The following is a 24,787-nucleotide window of genomic DNA, read 5'->3' as shown; positions in this document are numbered from 1 at the left end:
AGACTTGGAAATCAATCCAGAGACCTTGAAGCTCGTTGAAGAGGGCATAGGTCCAACACTGCAACACATAGGCATAGATAAATACTTTCTCAACAAGACCCCAAAGGCACAACAAATTAAAAGGAGAATCAATACTTAGGATTGCATGAAACTGAAGAGCTTCTGTTCAGCAAAGGTAACTGTCAAGATCCTCAATAGAGAGCCAACAGAATGGGAGAAGATTTCTGCCACCTACACCTCCAATAGAGGACTAATATCTAGTATATACAGAGAACTCAAAAACTCAACACTATGAAAACAAAGCATCCAATAACAAAATGGGCAAACGAACTAAATAGACACTACATGAAAGAAGAAATTCAAATGGCCAATAAACACATGAAGAAATGACAACATCACTGGCAATCAGAGAGATGCAAATCAAAACTACCCTGAGATTTCACCTAACTCCAACTAGAATGGCAATCATTCAAAACACAAACAACAACAGATGCTGGCAAGGATGTGGAGAAGTGGGAATTCTAAAACACTGTTGGTGGGATTGCAAATTAGTGCAACCACTTATGAAAACAGTATGGAGAATCCTCAGGAGAATGGGAACAAATATACCATTTGATGCAGCAATACCACTTCTAGGTATCTACCGAAAAGAAAGTAAACCAAACTACCAAAATGATGCATGTGTATCTATGTTCATAGCTGCACAATTCACCATAGCCAAACTATGGAACCAGCCAAGATGTCCATCAACAGATGAATGTATCACAAAACTGTGGGATGTGTACACAATGGAATTTTACTCAGCCATCAAAAACCTCAATTACATCATTTTCAGGGAAATAGATGGAACTGGAGGACATTATACTAAGTGAGATTAGTCAGTCACAAAAAATAAGAAAGCAGATGCTTTCCCTAATATGTGAGAGTTAGGGAGAAATGGGTCATAGGAGGAACTCTACATGAAAAAGGAAATCCTATAGAGGAGCAAACAAGACAACCTAAAGGAGGAGAAAGGAGGGGGCAAAAAGGAAAATCTCTAAAACACACAATGTACTTAAACAAATGGGAAGTCAACCACTAAGCCAAGCAAGGGAGGGAGGAATGGGAAGGGAATGGGGTGGAAATTGGGTAGGGGTTAAATCAGTGATGTGTATATGTATGTACACACAAGTTTTTACCCTAATATATTGTATGACTCTAATGTACAAATAAAAATTAATTTAAAAAATCAAAAAGGAAAAAAAAGACACCCAAACACACTTGAATTTCCTGACATTGCTGTCCTTCATTTTTCTAAAATAAAATAATAATAATAATTTATTGCTATGAAATAAAGCATCCGGGCAAAAATTGTATATAATTGCCCAAACTTTAAAATTTAAAAGTCTAAAAAACTCAGCTAGCTTCTCTTCTGTTAGCTGTAGTTTGGTGACTATACTTTCATGCAAGTGGAGGCAGTCCATTTCTATTCACCATTACACTGGCAATGGGAAAAGACTGGGGATTCCAGTAGTATTCTTAGAACAGCATATGCACCACTGCTTGCTTGTTAGCTCTGACATCAGTGCCGACCTGGAAAATGGAAACTCAATGTCCTGCATCATCGTTTTCATAAGATAAAAATGATTATTCAGAAAAAATAAAAACATAAACTGCTTATTTGTAACAAGAAAAAATAATATACTAAACTATCACTTACGAAGGGGACATTACATAGTAAATCTACTCTTTTAAAATTTTGGGGGAAAAAAGTATTTAAGACTCACCGTATCTGCAGCGGTGGGACCCTGAGGGAGGCTGGGGCTGAAGGCCATGAGGTCGGCCTTGGGCGGGCCCTCTCCCGAGCACACCCTCTGCCTCCTCTGCTGCGAGGACGACCAGCTGCCCGCGGCGCTCGAGCACACCAGCACGGGCTGCGCCGGCCCGCACGCGCCCTCGCCCGGCGCCGCCAACGCCGCCGCCGCCGCCGCCGCCGCCGCCGAGCAGCGCAGCGCCGTGTACAGCAGCAGCGTGAGCACCAGCAGGCTGCACACGGCGCAGATGGCCACGATCAGGTACACGTTGACGTCCAGCAGCGCCGCCGCGCCGCCCGCCGCGCCCGCCGCCGCCCGCGACGCCGCCGCCGGCGCCTGGCCGCTCTCCACCAGCGACAGCAGCACGGTGGCCGTGGCCGTGAGCGCCGGCTCGCCGTGGTCCTTCACCAGCACCAGCAGGCGCTGGCGCGGCGCGTCCGCCTCGTCCAGCGCGCGCGTCGTGCTCACCTCGCCCGTGTACAGCCCCACGCGGAACGGGCCGCCCGCCGCCGCCAGCAGCTCGTACGACAGCCACGCGTTGTAGCCCGAGTCCGCGTCCACCGCGCGCACCTTCGCCACCACGTGGCCCGCGCCCGCCGCCCGCGGCACCAGCTCGCCCCGCGCGCCGCCCGCCGCGCCCGCCCCGGGCGCCAGCAGCGCGGGCGCGTTGTCGTTCTCGTCCACCACGAACACCTGCAGCGTCGCCGTGCTGCCCAGCGCCGGCGCGCCCGCGTCGCGCGCGCTCACCTCGAAGCGCAGCAGCTCCAGCTCCTCGCGGTCCAGCGGCTGCAGCGCCGACACGCGGCCGCTCTGCGCGTGCACCGACACGTAGCTCGACAGCGCGCGCGCGCCCACGCGCCGCTCCACCAGCGCGTACGACACGCGCGCGTTCTCCCGCGCGTCCGCGTCGCGCGCCGACACCGTCACCAGGTGGCAGCCCGGCGCGTTGTTCTCCCTCACGAACACCGTGTACTCGGCCTGCGAGAACGCGGGCGCGTTGTCGTTCACGTCGGCCACCTCCACCGACACGCTGGCCGACGCGCGCAGCGGGGGCGAGCCGCCGTCGCGCGCGCTCACCACCACCACGTAGGCCGCCGTGGCCTCGCGGTCCAGCCCGCTGTCCAGCACCAGCGAGTAGTAGTTCCTGAAGGTGGACACCAGCTTGAAGGGCTCCGGGGGCGCCAGCGAGCAGCTCACCTGGCCGTTGGCGCCGGAGTCGCGGTCCGACACGCTGATCAGGGCGATCACCGTGCCCGGGGGCGCGTCCTCCAGGACAGGCAGGGACAGAGACGTGATAGTCAACTGTGGAGCGTTGTCATTAGTGTCTACAACTTCCACAAAAACTGTACAGTGACCAGCCAGTGGCAAAGCACCTTTATCAATTGCCTCGACTTGGATTTTATACGTTTTACTTTCTTCAAAATCAATACGTCCCGTCACTGTGACTTTCCCACTCACAGGGTCTATGTGGAACTTGGATCTTACCGCCTGCGCAACATCACTAGAGAAAGAATAAATAATATCCCCATTCACGCCTTCGTCTAAATCTGAGGCGTTGAGGTTAATTACCAGAGTTCCAGTAGGAGCATTTTCTGGTAATTTCACCGTGTAGAGGCTTCTGTCGAAAGCTGGGGCATTGTCATTGGCATCTAGCACCGTGATGAGCAGCTGAACGGTGCCTGTCAGCTCGGGTTTGCCTCCATCGGCGGCCGTGAGCAGTAAGGAAAGCTCTGGGGAGTCTTCCCTGTCTAAAGGTTTCCGTAACACAAGTCCAAGGGGTTTTACCTGCTCGTGGCTGGGTGGTATGTCCAAGGAGAAATACTCATTGGGGCTCAGTCTGTAAGTCAGCAGAGCGTTGGCTCCCACATCCGCATCCGAGGCGCCCTCTAGAGGAAGCCGAGTGTCAAGCGGCCTGGATTCTGCTATAAACAGATTCTTTTGTGTCGCAGGAAACACCGGCGCGTTGTCGTTAATATCCTTCACCTCCACCTCCACGTGGAAGACCTGCAGCGGCCTGTCCACGATCACCTCCAGGTGGATGCTGCACTCCGCGCTCCGCCCGCACAGCTCCTCCCGGTCGATCCGAGCGTTCACAAACAAGATGCCATTCTGCAGATTTACCTCCAGAAGGTCCCCGCGGCTCTTGGAAACCACCTTAAACAGGCGCGGCACCAGCTCTGCCAACTGCAGCTCAAGATCCTGCGCGATGCGGCCCACGAAGGTGCCGTGTTTGGCCTCCTCCGGGACCGAGTAGTGCAGCTGGCAGCTACCTGTCTTCCAGGAAGCTAGAATTACCATAAAGAGAAGGAGTTGTCGGCTCTCAGGGCTGCATCCAGAAATGTTCACCATTTCAAATTATTGACTTTTTATTCCATCAGAGTAATTTGCCTCAAAATTTAGAAGAATCCACCTTCTTCCCAATCCTTGTATGCTGTCTATTGTTGAGCATCCGAAGAGAGAGTGAGAGTGGAACTGCTTTCCAATGTTAAACGGATATTTTTTTTCGAATAGAGTATTTCGTGGTTAAGAGCGACACCACGTGGCTCAAGTAGTAAGTAGGAATTATAAAATTGTATTTAAAAAGATGAAAAGTTCACTTCAAATGTTGGATTTTTTCATTGTTTTAATGTACAACCAAATTTCTTGTGCTTCTTGGCAGCATTCTTAAGTGGTTGACTTTGAATGTGTAGTGAGATGATTTCTTCATGCCTTAGAAAACCCTTTCTCTACCCAGTTTTTAAATAAAGTCAATTCTAGGTAAATGATAAAATTTATCATTTACACAACCACAGGTTTACATTTTTTTGGTTCTGGAAACTATGTATATTCTGCGCGCTTTCCCCCTCCCTCCCCCCCTCTCTCCTTCCCTCCCTCCCTGTTTTTATACTGGGTATTTAACCCAGTGGCAATCGACCTCCAAGCAACCTAAATTCTTTTTTTTTTTTTTTGAAACAGGTCTTAATAAGGTGCTGAGGCTGGACTGAAATTGATCCTTCAGTCTCCGTCTTCCAAGTACTAAGATTACAGGCATATGCCACCATGCTTGGCTTCAAATACTTTTTTAAAATTTTTATGTTTTTGGTTCTGGGGATTGAATGCAGGGAATTCTACCTTCCAACTACACTCCAGGCCTGTTTTTATTTTTTTATTTTGAAATAAGGCCCTGATAAGTTGCTCCGTGTCTTGCTAAATTGCTGAGGCTGGGCTGAAATCTAAGATCCTCCGGTTTCAGCCTCCCAAGTACTAGAATAACAGGCATACACCACCATACCCAGTTGACATACTTTTCTTAGAAAAAAACTGAGGTTTAGCCAGGCGTAGTGGCACACGCTTGTAATCCCAGCATTTGGCAGGCTGAGTCCAGAGGATCGCGGTTTTCAGACAGCCTTGGCTACTTAGTGAGGCCCTCTGCAATTTAGTGAGACCCTGTTTCAAAATAGAGAATAAAAAATAGGGCAGGGGGTGTAGCTCCGAGGTTGAATGCTCCTGTGTTCCATCACCAGACCCGAAAAAAAAAATACTGTGGTTTTGGGAATCTTTGAAGGCAAGAATTGGTTTTAAGGTAACTTGTTAAGGAACAAGTATTCTGAATTGTTCTTCACATCTGAATGTTATGTATTATGTTGTAGGACTTTCTGATTCCAAATTTGTTTACTCTTAATCTTTTCTAAGTCTTTTTTTCTGAGTACATGCCTGTTTTTATTTTCAGATTTTATTAAAATTATTTATATTATGATATATGTTTATTTCATTAGCTAAATTTTAATGATAATCCATCATGTGTATAGAAATTACTTAAGTCTTAGGATATTTTATCTTTTTTGATTTACTTAATAGAGGTAATTTTATTGGGTATTTCACCCCAATGTTTCCAACTGCAAGTAAAAATATTATATGTACTCTAATTCATTCCAGTTTTGATACCTGCCTAAATGAGTTTTATAATTGGTGTTCCCTTGATTCTTGCAAAGGCATTTTATTCTCTCATGTTTTTTAATCCAAACCCATTCATAACATGTTTCATCCCAAAGCCATTCCCTTAACATAGTCATCGTCTTCCATGTCTTCTTGAAACACCATTATCACACTGAAAACACCTTGTGTCTTTGGATACCTTTCAAACACTGCTGGAGAAAAGTCACAATTTCTTAGTGTAAGGCTAAAACCCTAACTAAGGTTTTTTTCTTTTTTCAGGAGGTGTTTGTTATACTGCTTTTCTTGTCTTATACTCTCTCCTATGAGAATTGTTTTAATGAAAGTTGATAATTCCCTGCTTCCAGATACATCTGAAATTTCCTATGCAATAATTTTCCTAAGTTCCTGTCTTCCTAAAAATACCAATTATTCTCAACATTCTCCCAAGGAAACTTCTTTATTTTAAAACCATTATAATCATCATTCTGAAATGTGTCTTTCAACTTGGAAAGTAGTCAAAGATTTCTTTTCAATTCCAATCACACTGTGATTTATTTCTTATACCTCTTATAATATTCTGAATTCAAGTATAATCATGTTTATAGATGACACATCTATATCTTACAATGAACTTCCTGAAACTAGGGTTGGGTTTTAATTTAGTGGCTCTTTGTAGGCATAGTAGTATAGAGACCATCCTAGAAACGTTAAAGAAATGTTTATGCAATATTAGTGGTATAATTGCTTCAGCAAGCTATGTTAAGTTTGCTAGATATTATCTCTGCAAATGAAATTCTCAATTTGTTAGTGTACCTGAGATAAGATTATGTCACTTTTAAGTATGTGAAAGAGTTTGGAGTTTTATCTTTTTTGCATCTTTGTGCAATATTAAATGTGTCTTAACAGTAATTATGCACTCCTTTTCAACAAACACAGACCACGACAAGATGGTGCTATCATATATATCATCCTGTTTACTTAAAATGCTAAAGTAGGAAGATCATGAATTCAAGCCCAGCCTGGGCAACAAAACCAGACAAAATTTCACACACAAAAATGAAAAACTCAATGGTTTTGTCATTTTAAATGAAAAATGAACATATAAGGGAGAACAAACCCCAATTCAGTTCCCTAATGCACTTTGAGCAATTTTTAAATGCAGGAAAATATATCATTCAACTTATGCTGCTCTAATATTTTCTGGAAAACATAGACAATTCATAATTCTTAAGCCATCTTAGGAAGTCACTGAAGGCTCAACAGGCTATCTTTTGAATCCAAAATTTTTCCTACCACCAAAGTCTTAATTCAATTTTGAAATTTGAAAGCCAATTTTAAACGTAAGAAAACTAATCTTAAGCCATGTGTGGTGGTGCATGCTTATAATCCTAGCGCTTGGGAGGCTGAGACAAGATGACTGTGCAAGTTCAAGCCAGCCTGGGCTACTTAGTGAGGCTCTCAGCAACTCAGACCCTGTTTCCAAGTAAAATGTATTTTTAAAAAATAGGTCTGGGAATGTAGCCTGGAGGTAGAATGCCCCTTGGGTTCTACCCCCAGGACCACACACAATAAAAATAAAATTAATCTTTAATTATTTTTCAGGATAATAGTGTTCAAAATGTTAGAGATATGTCAGAACACTTTGGCGATTATGACTTCCCTATAAATGACAAAATATTTTCACATAAAATAAAAATTACATGCAATTTATAATAGCATTATGACATAAAATAAAATGAAAGTATTTATTTTCCTTTTCAAAATAAAAATAACCAAATTTTACTAAGTCTATTTATCAATCAATGTTAAAAGAATGTCTTAAGTATGAAGTTACTAAATCTTTACAATTCTCTCTATAGTAGGTACTATTGTCTATCATCTTACAGATAGGAAGTTGAGGATTGAACTGCACAAATAAAGCAGATAGGGATAGAACTTAGGAAAGGAGTATAGAATCAAACTCACAACACTTATTCACTACTCTTTGCTGCCTTCCAAGTAAATAAATTTGGAATGATTTAAATAATTATATACGGAGAACAGTGAAAATATTAATATAAAATGAGTTTATACTTCACAAAAACATCCACATCAAATGAAATTCAAATATAAATAAGAGTGTTGCAATGACAGGAATGCAGCTTTCTGTTTTGTTTTATTTGGTTGTTACTAACAGCATTTTTGTGTCGTGTTTCACTTTTTGTTTGCTTTGGTTATGCAAGGTTAGGAAGGAAACAGAGATTTTCTATATGCCAGAAAATACTCTAACTTGAAACCACACCCCTAGCCCAAAAATTCAGGGGTTTTTTTGTTTGTTTGTTTGTTTTGGTGGTACTGGGGGTGGAACCCAGAGACTTTCTACCTCCGGGCTATCCTCCCAGACCTATTTTATACTTTATTTGGATACAGGGTCTCACTAAGTTGCTGAGAGCCTCACTAAGTAGCTGAGGCTGGCTTCGAACCTGTGCAATCCTCCTGTCTCAGCCTCCCAAGCACAGGGATTACAAGTGTGCATCACCACACCCGGCAGGTTTTATATGAATTTAATTGGTCACAGTTCAAATTCCCCCCAATTACTATTTCTATCGTATCAAACCACTAATAAACTGAGTTAAAGCCATGAATTTAAAAAGGTTATTAAAGAATATGCAATCTTCCCATCCAAACTTACTTCACAATTAGAAATGTTCAGTCTGATAACTAGGCTCTGTCTTTAATACCTATTAGATTTCAAAAAGCAACAATAAATAAACACCTGTGCCTCTTAGAACCACAGTGGCCAGAGGGGAACTCAGAGAATAATATATTATAGGTGAAATACTTACAAAATAAATAATTTGAAAGCATTAGCATAATAAAAGTCACCAGCATAAATCATCAAATCTGAAAGTATAGGACTGAGAGTGTCCCTCAATGTCGCAGCACTTAACCTACTTTGCAAAGAGATTCTGAGTTTGATACCCAGCACCCACCCACACACACACACACACATACACACACCCCCAAAAACAAATTCCTGGGTAATTAGCCACAAAGATTGTATTATTTATATGTACAGACTACAAAAAGAACATTTCCAATGAAATTTTGATTGAGGAAAAAAATCAAAATTTGCAAACTATGTTAAATGCCTAATTCTACCTTAAAGTTTTAAAACGAAAAATTATGCAAATATGAGCATTAACTAAAATTTTGAGATGAAAATACAAAATATAAGCAGTACATAAAATGTAAATTTAAATAAATATTAAACATTATTAAAATTCAGACTTACGCTGGCACAATGGTCTTCCTTTATATGCTGATCGTTGCCCATATCTGCCCCATTTGGACCTGGTGGAAGGCTGGGGCTGAAGGCCATGAGGTCGGCCTTGGGCGGGCCCTCTCCCGAGCACACCCTCTGCCTCCTCTGCTGCGAGGACGACCAGCTGCCCGCGGCGCTCGAGCTCACCAGCACGGGCTGCGCCGGCCCGCACGCGCCCTCGCCCGGCGCCGCCAACGCCGCCGCCGCCGCCGCCGCCGCCGCCGAGCAGCGCAGCGCCGTGTACAGCAGCAGCGTGAGCACCAGCAGGCTGCACACGGCGCAGATGGCCACGATCAGGTACACGTTGACGTCCAGCAGCGCCGCCGCGCCGCCCGCCGCGCCCGCCGCCGCCCGCGACGCCGCCGCCGGCGCCTGGCCGCTCTCCACCAGCGACAGCAGCACGGTGGCCGTGGCCGTGAGCGCCGGCTCGCCGTGGTCCTTCACCAGCACCAGCAGGCGCTGGCGCGGCGCGTCCGCCTCGTCCAGCGCGCGCGTCGTGCTCACCTCGCCCGTGTACAGCCCCACGCGGAACGGGCCGCCCGCCGCCGCCAGCAGCTCGTACGACAGCCACGCGTTGTAGCCCGAGTCCGCGTCCACCGCGCGCACCTTCGCCACCACGTGGCCCGCGCCCGCCGCCCGCGGCACCAGCTCGCCCCGCGCGCCGCCCGCCGCGCCCGCCCCGGGCGCCAGCAGCGCGGGCGCGTTGTCGTTCTCGTCCACCACGAACACCTGCAGCGTCGCCGTGCTGCCCAGCGCCGGCGCGCCCGCGTCGCGCGCGCTCACCTCGAAGCGCAGCAGCTCCAGCTCCTCGCGGTCCAGCGGCTGCAGCGCCGACACGCGGCCGCTCTGCGCGTGCACCGACACGTAGCTCGACAGCGCGCGCGCGCCCACGCGCCGCTCCACCAGCGCGTACGACACGCGCGCGTTCTCCCGCGCGTCCGCGTCGCGCGCCGACACCGTCACCAGGTGGCAGCCCGGCGCGTTGTTCTCCCTCACGAACACCGTGTACTCGGCCTGCGAGAACGCGGGCGCGTTGTCGTTCACGTCGGCCACCTCCACCGACACGCTGGCCGACGCGCGCAGCGGGGGCGAGCCGCCGTCGCGCGCGCTCACCACCACCACGTAGGCCGCCGTGGCCTCGCGGTCCAGCCCGCTGTCCAGCACCAGCGAGTAGTAGTTCCTGAAGGTGGACACCAGCTTGAAGGGCTCCGGGGGCGCCAGCGAGCAGCTCACCTGGCCGTTGGCGCCGGAGTCGCGGTCCGACACGCTGATCAGGGCGATCACCGTGCCCGGGGGCGCGTCCTCCAGGACAGGCAGGGACAAGGAAGTAATTGCAATCTCGGGCACATTATCATTTTCATCCAAAACTTTCACTAAAACGGTGCAGTGGCCCGCCATCGGGGGGTGGCCTTTGTCCGTCGCGTCAATACGGATTTTGTATAAACTTTCCTCTTCAAAATCCAAATTCCCTTGGATTACTATTTCCCCCGTGTTTGGATCTATGTTAAACTGGTCAGTAACCACCGGGGCGACGCGGTTACTAAAAGAGTATAGAATTGCCCCATTCGTTCCTTCATCTAGATCGGTAGCGTTCAGTCTAATAACTCTTGTTCCTTTGTCTGAGTTTTCGAATATTCTCACTTCGTATTCTGACTGCTGGAAAGTAGGAGCATTATCGTTCACATCCAGCACTGTGACCAGAAGCTGAACAGAGCCCGTGAGCTCGGGTTTCCCTCCATCCGTGGCAATCAGGAATAATTTATGTTCAGGAGCATCCTCTCTGTCCAAGGATTTTCTTAAAAGGAGTCCAATTTGTTTATTATCATCACTGCTTGTTTTCACATCTAGGACAAAGTATTCGCTGAAACTGAGTTTATATGTTAAGATGGAATTTGACCCAACATCCGTATCTGAAGCGCCCTCCAGTGGAAACAAAGAATCTGGCAGCCTTGATTCATAAATCTCAACTCTTTGCTCCTTCGCTGGAAACACTGGCGCGTTGTCGTTAATATCCTTCACCTCCACCTCCACGTGGAAGACCTGCAGCGGCCTGTCCACGATCACCTCCAGGTGGATGCTGCACTCCGCGCTCCGCCCGCACAGCTCCTCCCGGTCGATCCGAGCGTTCACAAACAAAATGCCATTCTGCAGATTTACCTCCAGAAGGTCCCCGCGCTCCCGGGACGCCACCCGGAACAGGCGCGGCACCAGCTCCGCCAGCTCCAGCCCCAGGTCCTGCGCGATGCGGCCCACGAAGGTGCCGTGTTTGGCCTCCTCCGGGATGGAGTAGTGCAGCTGGCCGCTCCCTGCCTCCCAGGCTGCCAGGAGCAGGAGCCAGAGCAGCAGACACTGCGTTCCTAGTCGGCCTTCAATGGTAAAATCCATGTCAAATAATTGTTTTATTTTCACTAGAAAATAATCTCTCGTCATAAAGATAAATCCTTTATGATTCCTACTCTCTTAATTTGATTCTTCCGTGTCCGCCATCATTCAGCAGTCATGGAAATATGCAATAGGATGAACGGGCTTTGTATGTTGGCTACTTGCAACTTCATGGTGAACAGCGACATCAAGCGGCTCCAAAGTGTAAGAAATGAATACACCTAACCGTGCTTTGCTATCATTCTTGAAATTTGTCCATATTTTCTTTGCCTTACTCGAATACTAAACCTTCAGGTTTGTAATTCGCAGTCAGTGCCATCTTTGACTCCTTTTATTAGAGAAGGATCTCTGTTCACAGAGAAAGTTTTCTTCCCAACATTTTAATATTTATTTAAATGTTTAAAAAATTAAGTGTGATGCAAACTAGTTGTGAAAACTGTAAGTGTGAAGTATTCTACATATTTTGGATGAAGAAAACGTGGCCATGTTTTACTGTTGCAATATACACTATTACATATTTATCTGGGAAATAATTTAAAATTACCAACTTTTGTCTAGATATTTAAAACCTTATGTTATTGATGTCCAGTCTTTCTTTGTTCAATGAGTATCAAATACCTTCAAGGTTTTTTTAATATAAAAATAGAAGATAAAATTTTAGTTCATTTTCTTCACATTTCTTAAGTTTCTGTGCAGGTTATATTAGTCCTCCCACTCAAAAGATTTTCCTGTCATATATTTCACCAACTCAAATTCTAGCAGAAATTCTATCTATTGTGCTTATCTGCTTTTGACTCTTCAGTTGTTCCTAGATGAACTCATTCTTTTTCTGAACCTCAACCTCATCCTCTATCTTTACCTTTGAGTGTTCTCATCCTCTTCCATGTTTCATGAGATCTTTTAGGAGTCTTCCCAAACTCACATCTCATCCTCCATTTCTGTTTCTAAATGACACTTTTATCCATACATGCTGACTCTTAAAAATAATTTATTTAATATAAAACTATGACTAATCATTAAAAACACCACAAGTTCAAAATTTGCAGTTCACATCCCAAGCTGTGTGTGGTGGTGTATGCCTGTAATCCCAGCCATATCAGAGGAACAGGCAGGAGGATCGCAATTTCACTGCCAGCCTGGGCAACTTGGTGAGATACTGTCTCAAGAAAAAAGGGACTGAGGATGTAACTCAGTGGTGGAGTACTTGCCTAGTGTCCTCCACATCCTGAGTTTAATCCCTACTACTGAAAAAATATGCACATTTGTATTATTGGCATAAATATTCTCCATATCACACATAGTAAGTTTTTACTACTTCTTGCTGTCTTATTCAAAGTGAGCATAAAGTACATCTGACTTTCACACATAGCATATTTATCTTTCTCAAAACGACATTCATTTATTTGCTTTACATATGAAAATATCAAGACATAGGAATCACTCTAACTGATCTATGATGTGATCAAAAGTCAGTTTTTCAAGGTTTATTTTCAACCATTCTCAAATGTGAATCATATTTTACAGCCAAGATTGAATACTTGCACTTCCTCTTATTCAATATGGCCTTTGCTCAAGCCAGATTTTAAAAATACCTCCATTATTATCTGTAAAAATTTACCATCATAATATTAAAGTTAAACCCAAATATCACCTTAATCACTAATTTATCATTAATTACATCAAAGTGAGTTGGTTATATTAAACACTTTCTTCAAAGAAGAAAACTGAAGTCACCAATAAGGTGTCTCAAATGATAAATGTCCATTTTCCCCCTTCTTCAAAATTCTGACATGCATTGAATCTCACAATTGTAATACAAACTCTTCCCTCCATGCAAATTATTAAAATAATTAAGCGGGATTCCTTTTGTCCTTTTCATAGACTATTGTTTTCAAATTAATAACAATCCCAAGAAGGAGATATTCCTTTGCTTAGAATGTAAATTTTCACAAAAAATATATTTATCTGCAGCTTTTGGCTGAAGGTTTTATATAGTAGCTAATGTTTTTATACTTTGAAGCCAGGCATGGTGGTGTACACTTGTAATCTTAGTACTTGAGAGGCTGAGACAGGAGGATCAGAGTGTGGAAGCCAGCCTGAGAAACTTAGCAAAGCCCTCAGCAACTTAGTGAGACCCTGTTTTCCAAATAAGAAAATTTTAAAACTTGGTCTTGGGGTGTAGCTCAGAGTCAGAATATCTCTGGGTTCAATCCTCAGTGTCACAAAAATAAACAAACAAACAAACAAACAAACAAATGTTGAATAGCCAGGCATAGTGGTGCATGCCCATAATCCCATTACTTAGGAGGCTGAGAAAAGAAGATGTCAGGGTGAGGCCAGGATCAGCAACCTAGAAATATTACGTATCAAAAAAAAAAAAAGTTGGGAGGTATTGCTCAGAAGTATAACACCCCTCGGTTCAATTTCCAATTCCACAATAAGTAAGTAAATGTAAATAAATAAACTTTGAGCGGACTTTCTACACTAAATTTCTACTAGTAAATATTAAAGTATTTGTCTTTCCACTGCAATTCTTAGCAATCCCTAAAAGTTTAACAATACAGCCGGGCGTGGTGGCGCACGCTTGTAATCCCAGCATTCGGGAGGCTGAGACCTGGAGGATCGTGGTTCGTAGACAGCCTCAGCTACTTAGTGAGGCCCTCTGCAACTCAGTGAGACCCGGTTTCAAAATAAAGAATAAAAACAAAATAGGGCAGGGGGTATAGCTCGGAGGTCAAATACCCCTGGGTTCCATCCCCAGACCCGAAAAAAAAAAGTTTAACAATACAATGCAATTAAAATCATTGTAATTATTTCACTGGTCCTGGGTAGAAAATTACAAACTATAACTGAAACCCTTTAAGTAAAATAGATGCAGGAAAGAAAAATATTGAAATTCTCCTGATAAATAGCTTAGAGGACATTGTACCAGTAAAAGTATATTTGTAAAAAGAGTTCATTCTAGGAAAGGAGGGAGATCATGATTAGAAAAAAAAATTCTTGCCAATCTCTTCATAAACAGCTTCAGCAAAGAAAAATTTTATTATCATAACATAATCACTTTATATTTCAAAAATAAATTACCTTAATTTTATTAAAATTGGCAGTTGTTAACAGTGGTAAGAACTAATTCTCAATTTCTAAGAATTTATCAAAGTAACAGGATATTTTAAATACATAAGTAGTATTATGGAACAGTATTATAAAATTAAATGACTCTGAGAAAAATAGAAATAATGCAATAAAAATAGGGAATTAATATTTTATATCAGGTGCATAATAATTATTTCTTGTTAAACCTGAAACTTTTGCCAAGGAGGAGGAGGTTGGGGAGGAGGGGGAAGTAGTTCTGATTAGTTGACATGGAGAGGACTGTTGTCTGTGATGAACTAAAATGTACAACTTTGTTATAAACAATGACATTTGTAAACAATAAACTCTATAGAGGAGTTTGCATTACAGTACATTTACTTTTTTTCTTTTTTGTGTGTTTTTGGGGTTTTTTTGGCAGATCTGGGGATGGAACATAGAGGCATTTGACCTCTGAACTACATCCCCTGCCCTATTTTTTATTTTTTATTTTGAAACTCAGTCTCACTAAGTTACAGAGGGCCTCACTAAGTAGCTGAGGCTGTCCGCAAACTGTGATCTTCCAGTCTCAGCCTCCCGAATGTTGGGATTACAAGCATGCGCCACCATGCCTGGCTACTTTTTTCTTAATCTGAAAATAAAAAGCAACTATAAATAATACAAATTTCTAACCCAGTATGTTAAAATTTTCACAATTAAATAAGTTCACAATTATTTTTCACCAATATAAATAATTTATCAATTAAAAATATAAAATTTCCTGAGCACCAGGCATGGTGGCACACACTTGTAATCCCCGCGCTTGGGAGGCGGAGACAGGAGGATCACACTGGTTCGAAGCCAGCCTTGCTGGCTTAAGAGACCCTGTTTCCAAATTTAAAAATATAAAAATAGGTCTGGGAGTCTAACCCGGGGGTAGAAGGGTTTCCAGGAACCCCAGTACCACCACATATATATATTTTCCTGATAATTAAATAATTTTCCACTAAATGTTCATGTTAAGCTGTGTGTTGTGGGGAGTGTTACTAGGGAAGAACCCAGATGCACTGTACCTCTAAGTTAAATCCCAGCCCTATTTTGTTTTTTTATTGAAAACAGAGTCTCCCTAGGCTGATGAAAATCTCATTACTTTTTTTTTTTTTTTTGGAGGTAGTAGGGGTGGAACCCAAGGTCATTCTATCTCTGAGGATACTCTCAGCCAGCCCTATATTTTGAAACAGAGGTTCAATGAGTTGCAAAGGGCCTCACTAAGTAGGAGCTAAGGCTGTCCTGGAACCATGATTCTCCTGTCTCAGCCTCCCAACTGCTGGGATTGCAAATGTGCACCACCATGCCTGGCTAGGTCTCATTACTTGCTGAGGCTGTCTCAGATTCCCAAGTACTAGGATTACAAGCATGCACTACCACACCCAGCTTCAATGTTAAGCTTTGACAAAAAATAATGAGCTGGGTGCAGTGGTGCACTCTTGTAATCCGAGTACTTGGGAGACAGTAGGATCTCAGGGTCACTGCCAGCCTCAGTAACATAGTGAAGCCCTTAGCAACGTGGTGAGGCCCTGTTTCAAAATAAAGAAATACAACAGGGTTGGGGTGTAGCTTGGAAGTAGAATATCCCTGGGTTCCATCCCAAATACAAAATACTGGCAGTGACGATGAGGATAACAATAATAGAGGAGAAGGACACAGCCGCCACCACTCAGCTGCCACACCAGGAGTGGTAGCCTGCAAGTTGTAATTTCAGTAATTGGGAGGCTGACACAGAAGTATTACAGTTTTGCTGCAAGCCTCAGCAACTTAGTGAGACACTCTGGAATTTAGTGAACCCCTGTTTCAGAATAAAATAGGGGTGGAGGTATAGCTCAGAGGTAGAATGCCTCCTCAGGTCTATCTCCAGCAAAACACACACACACACACACACACACACACACACACACACACACACACTGATGATAAATCCACATAATGGAACATGAGAGATCTAGATTAAAAAATGATAAATCCTCGTAAGTAATAATAAGTGATGATCACCAAGGTATATTGTTAAGTATGAGAAGGGAAGAAAGATTAGATCGATACTAATGTTTATAAAAGGGGTTGGAAAGCTTATTTGTGTATAAATATTTGTAGAAGGATAACCAAGAAATAGGAATGTTTTTAAATGTTCAAAAAGAAACATTAAACAGCTTTTTGGTGAAAACAGATGAAAAAATTTTAACTGTACTTTCTGTAGTGCTAGAATTGTAAGGAATATAAATAAATATCCTATCTATTAAACCAATAAATCATTAATATGCAAAAAGAACTGTTTAAACAAAATTGAGGACTTCCGGGAAGATGGCGACCGAGAAAAGCGGGGCTTAAGAGTCCCGCTAACAACCAATCTCCATTACCACAAAAAGAGCGCCTTTCATAGCCAGAAAATACCATCACCAGAAAAACAAAAAAAACCACCAGGCTCCAGAGAGAAAGCGGACTGAGAACAGAGCTCAGGGCCACAGAGGAGACACACGCGCCCGAGGACTCGGCAGCAGTGCCATACTGCCGGCGGCAGCGGCGAACTCAACGGACGGCTACAGCAAGCCAGGTGAGCCGCTGCGGAACAGCCAGGCGGGATCTTTCGGCGCAGACAGCATTTAAAGCTCCCAGTGGCTGAGCTCAGCACACGCTGCAGGGATTCAGAGTGGAAATCAAAACCAGAGAAGAAAAAATACGCCAGCCTCATGGCTGAGGGCGTGGCAGAGGCGCCATATTGCCACCGGCGGCGGCAGCAGCAGTGAATTCACTGAGTCCAGTACAGCTACATCTGCGTACTCAAGAACAGTGAGTCAAATTGCGGGCCACAGAGGAGAAATCGCAGTATTGGGCCTCCTGGGACTTGACCCAGTGAGGGAGTGGTGGTGGCAGAGATATCACACCATAGGAGAACGTGCAACCTGGCACCCCCGATAGTTTAAAGCAGCCTCTATCGACTCCCTGGGTCAGAGACTCTGTGATACAACCCAGTAAAGGAGTAGTGGGGTCTGAGATAATACAGACTCGAGATCCAGAGCACCTTAAGTGAAGCCATAGTGACCCAAGGGAAGAACCCAGAGAAGGCACAAACCTCCGAAATCATGGGAAAGAGGAATAACACTGGAGTAATGAATGTGCACAACCCCACAACATCAGAACCTGATAAAACAGAAAATCAGAGATTTCTAGAAGATCAAATCAGGAAAATAACTGTAGAAATAATAGAGGTGCTTCGAAAAGAACTCAGAGAGAGACAAAAAGAGATAAAGGATGCAATTAATGAAGTAAAGGCCTCAATTCAAAGCACAAACAACCGATTAGACCACATGGAGAACAGAATCTCGCTCTTAGAAGATGAGCAATCCAAAAATGAACGCATAGTTTCTAATCTAGAAAAAAATATCCAACAGCAGGAATCTGACATTGAAGAAATATGGGCCCATCTTAAGAGAGCTAACCTAAGAATAATTGGAATAGAGGAGGGAAAAGAAAGTGATACCAAAGGGATCAACAATCTTTTCAAGGAAGTAATAGCAGAAAATTTTCCAAATATAGAGCAAGAGGTTGATACACAGATCCAGGAAACTTATAGAACTCCCTTTAGACAGGATTGGAGAAGAGGATCCCCACGCCACATAATTGTCAAAATGACCAATGTGGAAGCCAAGCAGAGAATCTTAAAGGCAACAAAAACAAAGGGCCAACTGACATTCAGAGGCAAACCAATTAGAATCACTCCAGACTTCCCAAACCAAGTCATGAGAGCCAGAAGGGCTTGGAGTAACATATTCCAAACTCTGAAAGAAAACAACTTCCAGCCAAAAATTTCCTACCCAGCAAAACTTTCTATCAAATTAGATGGAGAAATAAGAAGCTTCCATGACAAACAGAAACTGAAGGAATTTATGTCTTAAAACCAGCGCTAGAGAAAATACTCAAAGAGATTAACTACAAAGAAGAAATAGGTAACACTCACCAGAACCAGAGAAACAAGAGTTCCCATCCAACAGACAACTAAGATTGGTTATCTGTGGAGATTCATTATTTATGTTAGTCTTTTACCTATCTCTAAGTTGTATTGTTTGCCTTTATTGTTGTTAATTTTTAGGATTTCTAGTTGGAATATTAATATACCTTCAGATATAGCATTTGGAAATATTTTATCCAATTCTATTAGTAACTTTTAACTCTGTTTACATTGTCTTTGGATATACAATATTTTCTTTTATTTTTTAGGGAGTTTGTATATTCTTCTGTTGCCTGTGCCATTGAAATCATATCAAGAAATCACTGCCAATTTCAATGTTGTGAGGTTTTATGACCCAGATTTTCTCCTAAAAGTTTATAGTCTTAAGATTTATATTTAGGTCTTTTATCTATTTTGAGTTAATACTTGTATATGGGATTAGGTAAAGGTCCAATTTTATTCTTTTCCATGTAATTATTATTTTTCAACAATATTTAGTTAAAAGATTATTATTTCCACCACCAAATGTTCGTGGAAACCTTGTCAAAAATAACTTGACAATATAGGGAAGAATTTAGCTCTAGGCTTGTATTTAACTCCAATGGTCTATATATCTGCCTTTAGAACAGTACTACACTGTTTCAATTATTGTAGCTTTATATGGTTTGAAATCAGAAAATATATATCTGCTAGCTTTGTTCTTTTTCAAGATCGTTTTGGGTATCTAGAATTCATATTCCATATTAGGATAGATTTTTTTCTGAAAAATAAATATATAAATATATGATAGTTTCACCTAAAAAAACAGAAAAAATATGCTCTAGTAAGAAAGAAAGCAAAAAGAAATATTGAAATGCTATCTTTAAATCATCAAACGCTTGGTATCAGACAAATGAAACTGTTATGTGAGATTAACATTTTTAATTTTGGATAAATTGCTATAATACTAGATGTCAACCACTAAGCCAAGCATGGGAAGGAGGGATGGGGAGAGAATGGGGTGGGGATCGGGTGGGGGCTGACTGGGCGATGTGTGCATGTATGTCTACAAAAGTTTGTATCCCACTATGATGTATGAATACAGTGCACCAATAAAATAAAATTTAAAAAAAAATAAACAAAATTGAAAGGAATAATGTGCTGCTCGAATGTGAAAGAAAAAAAGAAACTAAAACTTAGAGTAAAAAATTCAAATAATTAAAATTCAACAGATAAAACATAAATAAAAGGCTACTGTAAAACCATTTAATGTAGTCATAAAATGAGATATGAAGAATAAATAAGTCCAAAATACATATCTTACAATATGTGCTAAGAATTAAAAGTTAAGCCGGGCGTGGTGGTGCACGCTTGTAATCCCCACGCTTGGGAGGCTGAAAAGGGAGGATCCCACGGCTTCAAAGCCAGCCTCAGCTACATAGTGAGGCTCTCAGCAACTTACTAAAATCCTGTTTCCAAATAAAAAAATATAAAATAGGTCTGGGGATATAGCCCGGAGGTAGAAAAGCCCCTGGGTCTACTCCCAGTGCCACAAAACAAATTAAAAAATAAGATTCTAACAATAATATTTTTCAATATATATATATATATATATATATATATATATATATATATATATATATATATTTGTGGTACTGGGGTTCCTGGAAACCCTTCTACCTTCGGGCTACACTCCCAGAACTATTTTTTAATGTTTTTATTTGGAAACAGGTTCTCCTAAGCCAGGGAGCCTGGCTACTAACCTACATTATCCTCCAGTCTCCGCCTCCCAAGCTCAAGGATTACAAGCCTGCACCACCACGCCCGGTTTCAAAATATTTTAAATCACATAAATAAGTAAACTGCCTACATCACAGAAAACTTTATACAAAATAAAACAGTAACTGAAAGTGAAACTTAGTCCAAAGATATCTCCAACAAACTAAACTTAATATTACTGCAATTGGAAGAATATGAATTAGGTTAAATAAAGCATAGGAAGCTGCTAGAATCATTGTGTACTTAACCAGAATTTCCAACAGTAAAAGAAATTGTGGAAGAAAAAATGAAGTTTGTGATATAAAACTAGGAGGAGAAATAAGAATAAATAAGATTTTTAAGACTCACCGTATCTGCAGCGGTGGGACCCTGAGGGAGGCTGGGGCTGAAGGCCATGAGGTCGGCCTTGGGCGGGCCCTCTCCCGAGCACACCCTCTGCCTCCTCTGCTGCGAGGACGACCAGCTGCCCGCGGCGCTCGAGCTCACCAGCACGGGCTGCGCCGGCCCGCACGCGCCCTCGCCCGGCGCCGCCGCCGCCGCCGCCGCCGAGCAGCGCAGCGCCGTGTACAGCAGCAGCGTGAGCACCAGCAGGCTGCACACGGCGCAGATGGCCACGATCAGGTACACGTTGACGTCCAGCAGCGCCGCCGCGCCGCCCGCCGCGCCCGCCGCCGCCCGCGACGCCGCCGCCGGCGCCTGGCCGCTCTCCACCAGCGACAGCAGCACGGTGGCCGTGGCCGTGAGCGCCGGCTCGCCGTGGTCCTTCACCAGCACCAGCAGGCGCTGGCGCGGCGCGTCCGCCTCGTCCAGCGCGCGCGTCGTGCTCACCTCGCCCGTGTACAGCCCCACGCGGAACGGGCCGCCCGCCGCCGCCAGCAGCTCGTACGACAGCCACGCGTTGTAGCCCGAGTCCGCGTCCACCGCGCGCACCTTCGCCACCACGTGGCCCGCGCCCGCCGCCCGCGGCACCAGCTCGCCCCGCGCGCCGCCCGCCGCGCCCGCCCCGGGCGCCAGCAGCGCGGGCGCGTTGTCGTTCTCGTCCACCACGAACACCTGCAGCGTCGCCGTGCTGCCCAGCGCCGGCGCGCCCGCGTCGCGCGCGCTCACCTCGAAGCGCAGCAGCTCCAGCTCCTCGCGGTCCAGCGGCTGCAGCGCCGACACGCGGCCGCTCTGCGCGTGCACCGACACGTAGCTCGACAGCGCGCGCGCGCCCACGCGCCGCTCCACCAGCGCGTACGACACGCGCGCGTTCTCCCGCGCGTCCGCGTCGCGCGCCGACACCGTCACCAGGTGGCAGCCCGGCGCGTTGTTCTCCCTCACGAACACCGTGTACTCGGCCTGCGAGAACGCGGGCGCGTTGTCGTTCACGTCGGCCACCTCCACCGACACGCTGGCCGACGCGCGCAGCGGGGGCGAGCCGCCGTCGCGCGCGCTCACCACCACCACGTAGGCCGCCGTGGCCTCGCGGTCCAGCCCGCTGTCCAGCACCAGCGAGTAGTAGTTCCTGAAGGTGGACACCAGCTTGAAGGGCTCCGGGGGCGCCAGCGAGCAGCTCACCTGGCCGTTGGCGCCGGAGTCGCGGTCCGACACGCTGATCAGGGCGATCACCGTGCCCGGGGGCGCGTCCTCTTTGATGGGCAGGAAAAGGGAGGTTATAGCCATCTCGGGAGTATTATCGTTCACATCCAGGAGTTTTACTATTACTTTGCAGTGTCCTGTTAATGGGAATGTACTTCTATCCACGGCATCAATATTAATTTCGTATAAGTTTTTGTCTTCATAATCTAGTTCGCCCTTTACCGCTATTTCTCCAGTACTAGAATTGATTGTAAATTTTGATTTTACATCATCAAGAACAAGACTGCTGAAGAAATACATTATTTCCTTATTAATACCCTCGTCTGCATCCGAAGCGTTCAATTTAATAACTAATGTCTTAGTCGGTGTATTTTCTAATAATCTTACATTATAAATGGACTTGTCAAACTCAGGGGCGTTATCATTTGCATCTAGTACGTCGACCAATAACTGAACTGTACCTGTTAATTCAGGTTTTCCTTCATCGATTGCAATTAGTAATAAACGATGTTCTTGAGTTTCTTCTCTATCTAGGGGTTTCTTCAAAACTAGCTCTAAAACCTTTATTTCTTCTTCATTTCTTTTAACATCCAAGTCAAAATATTCGTTAGGATTTACCTTGTATCGCAATGCTGCGTTTGCTCCGATATCCAAATCAGATGCACCCTCTACAGGAAACCGGGAATCTGGCATTCTTGACTCTAAAATAAGTAATCTTTGTTCTTGTCGGGAGAACCTCGGTGGATTGTCGTTGATGTCCTTCACCTCCACCTCCACGTGGAAGACCTGCAGCGGCCTGTCCACGATCACCTCCAGGTGGATGCTGCACTCCGCGCTCCGCCCGCACAGCTCCTCCCGGTCGATCCGAGCGTTCACAAACAAAATGCCATTCTGCAGATTTACCTCCAGAAGGTCCCCGCGCTCCCGGGACGCCACCCGGAACAGGCGCGGCACCAGCTCCGCCAGCTCCAGCCCCAGGTCCTGCGCGATGCGGCCCACGAAGGTGCCGTGTTTGGCCTCCTCCGGGATGGAGTAGTGCAGCTGGCCGCTCCCTGCCTCCCAGGCTGCCAGGAGCAGGAGCCAGAGCAGCAGACGCCGGGATCCCCGACTTCCTCCCTGGGAATATAGCATTGCAGTCTCCTTCTACTTCTCTATCTCTATGGCATTACCACACAAAATCCTTTGGAAACGTAATTCCAATTTACAGTATACTTTTCATTCCCCCGCCTTTTTGAGCTTCTGCAGCAGAATATAAAATGGAAGGTCTTTTCTTCCTTCCTGTTTAAGGAAAACGAACTGTGCTGTTTTGATGTTGAGTGGAGGGTAAATCATGTGTTACAGCGACATCATGTGGATGAAAAGGTATTTTACTTTGTTTTACTTTATTTGCCTTATATTCATTCATTAATATTTGTGAAATATTTAGTCATTAAATATTTCACAAATATTATCCACTTCCAATTACGGTCTGCATGACTATATAACCCTTATCTCTAATCAAAATGTCATTAAATATAAATTAATATGTATCAATATAACCATATAATTAAAATACTACAAAGTCAATACATTTTAAGTCACGACACCCCAATCCTTAATACGGTGATTTGCATTGCCTTTTTTATTTAGGCAGGGGTTTATTTGTTATAAAAATGATTAAAAGTAACACACCAGGCGTGGTGGCACATGCTTGTAATCCCCGCGCTTGGGAGGTGGAGAGAGGAGGATTGCGCAGGTTCTAAGTAAGCCACGCTGGCTTAAGAGACCCTGTTTCCAAATAAAATATAAAATAGGTCTGGGAGTGTAGCCCAGAAGTAGAAGGGTTCCATTCCCAGTACCACCAAAAAAGTAACACTTAATTAAATTTTCAACATTTCTTTCTCTACTTAAATATATTATTAATATTTTTAGTTTTCTGTATTTTAGTAGATGTGAAGTACCTCTGTTACTCATAAAGCAAATTTTTATAATTTTCAACATTTACTGCTAATATTTTATTGATGTCTTTTAAAAAACTAAAACCATTCGAATAGTATTTTTGTCTGAATTCTTCTTTGGAAGTCTAATTTCTAAACTGGTGAAAGCATTGGTCCTTTAATTTCTCCACAACACCTACCTATCTTTCGTTTTGGCTCAAAGCTATAATTCTGATATTTCAATCATCTAGAAGGCAAAGCATAGTAAAACAATTTTAATAAGTATCTTGGCACTATTTTCAAATTAGAAGCATCTAGCTAGCATTTCTTCACATTGTGATTACTGTATGGATTGTGCAATCACATATCTTGCATGTATGCCGCAAGTCAAAAGACTGATATTTTATGTAAGATGTAGTAACCCACAAATATCTAGGTTCTGTCTGGGCATGGTGATATACACTTTTAGTCCCAGTACCTGGAAGGATGAGATTGGAGGTTCACAGGTTCAAGGTCAGCTCCAACAAGTAGTAAGACACTCAGTAACCTAACAAGACCCTGCTTCAAAACAAAAAATAAAAATTGGGCTGGGGGTGTAACTAGAAGGTAGAATGCCCCTGGTTTCAATCCCCAGTACCACAAAAAAATATTCTAGGTTCCAGAAAACATAATACTGTTTTAAAGAATATCACTTTATTAACCAGGCTACTTCTAATGTTACTTTTATTTTTAGTCCCTCAAGTGTTCTGCTTCATGGACTAGCATTAGGACACGACTAATAAAGTAGCTTTCACTTAATAAATATGGCCAAACAAGAATGTTATCAACATTTCTATCAAAGAGTTAACATTCTTTTTGTGTATATATCCCATATAATTCATTAAACATTACAAAATCTGTCTTACCCTGGAGAACAAGAGGAACTAAGAGATCAATCATTCTATTTCTGGATATTTTACATTTAAAATAACACTTGGCAACCCTCAGCACCACAAAAAATAGTAATAACATAGTGTGACAAAAAAGGAATTACCAGAAATGCAAAACCAGTTGAAAATCACTTGATTTCGAG

At 43.9% G+C, this 24,787-nt stretch overlaps 2 protein-coding genes across 3 annotated transcripts in view; both read right to left on the bottom strand.

Moving 5' to 3' along the window:
- The window catches only part of LOC308274983 (protocadherin gamma-C4), a gene marked incomplete at both ends in the record, with an annotated part of 798,148 nt that overhangs the window by 751,007 nt on the left and 22,354 nt on the right, over positions 1 to 24,787 (bottom strand). Inside the window, one exon of one of the 2 annotated variants that reach the window (XM_080712987.1) lies at positions 8,983 to 11,397. The exons of the other annotated variant lie outside the window; for it this stretch is intronic. Within the exon in view, the coding sequence (XP_080569113.1) occupies positions 8,983 to 11,397 (2,415 nt within the window). Of the gene's footprint in view, positions 1 to 8,982; positions 11,398 to 24,787 lie in introns of those variants that run through there. 2 annotated transcript variants of the gene reach the window in all.
- LOC308270610 (protocadherin alpha-5-like) lies at positions 20,528 to 22,930 on the bottom strand (the record flags this gene model as incomplete). Its single annotated transcript, XM_080706602.1, has 1 exon — positions 20,528 to 22,930. One exon carries the CDS (start codon positions 22,928 to 22,930, stop codon positions 20,528 to 20,530), a length of 2,403 nt encoding a protein of 800 aa, XP_080562728.1.

The sequence above is a fragment of the Muscardinus avellanarius genome, assembly GCF_963383645.1.
Source record: "Muscardinus avellanarius genome assembly, chromosome: 1".
Classification (NCBI taxonomy): domain Eukaryota; kingdom Metazoa; phylum Chordata; class Mammalia; order Rodentia; family Gliridae; genus Muscardinus; species Muscardinus avellanarius.
Note: the sequence above shows the minus strand (reverse complement) of the source record. Positions and strands in the feature narration are given on the sequence as shown.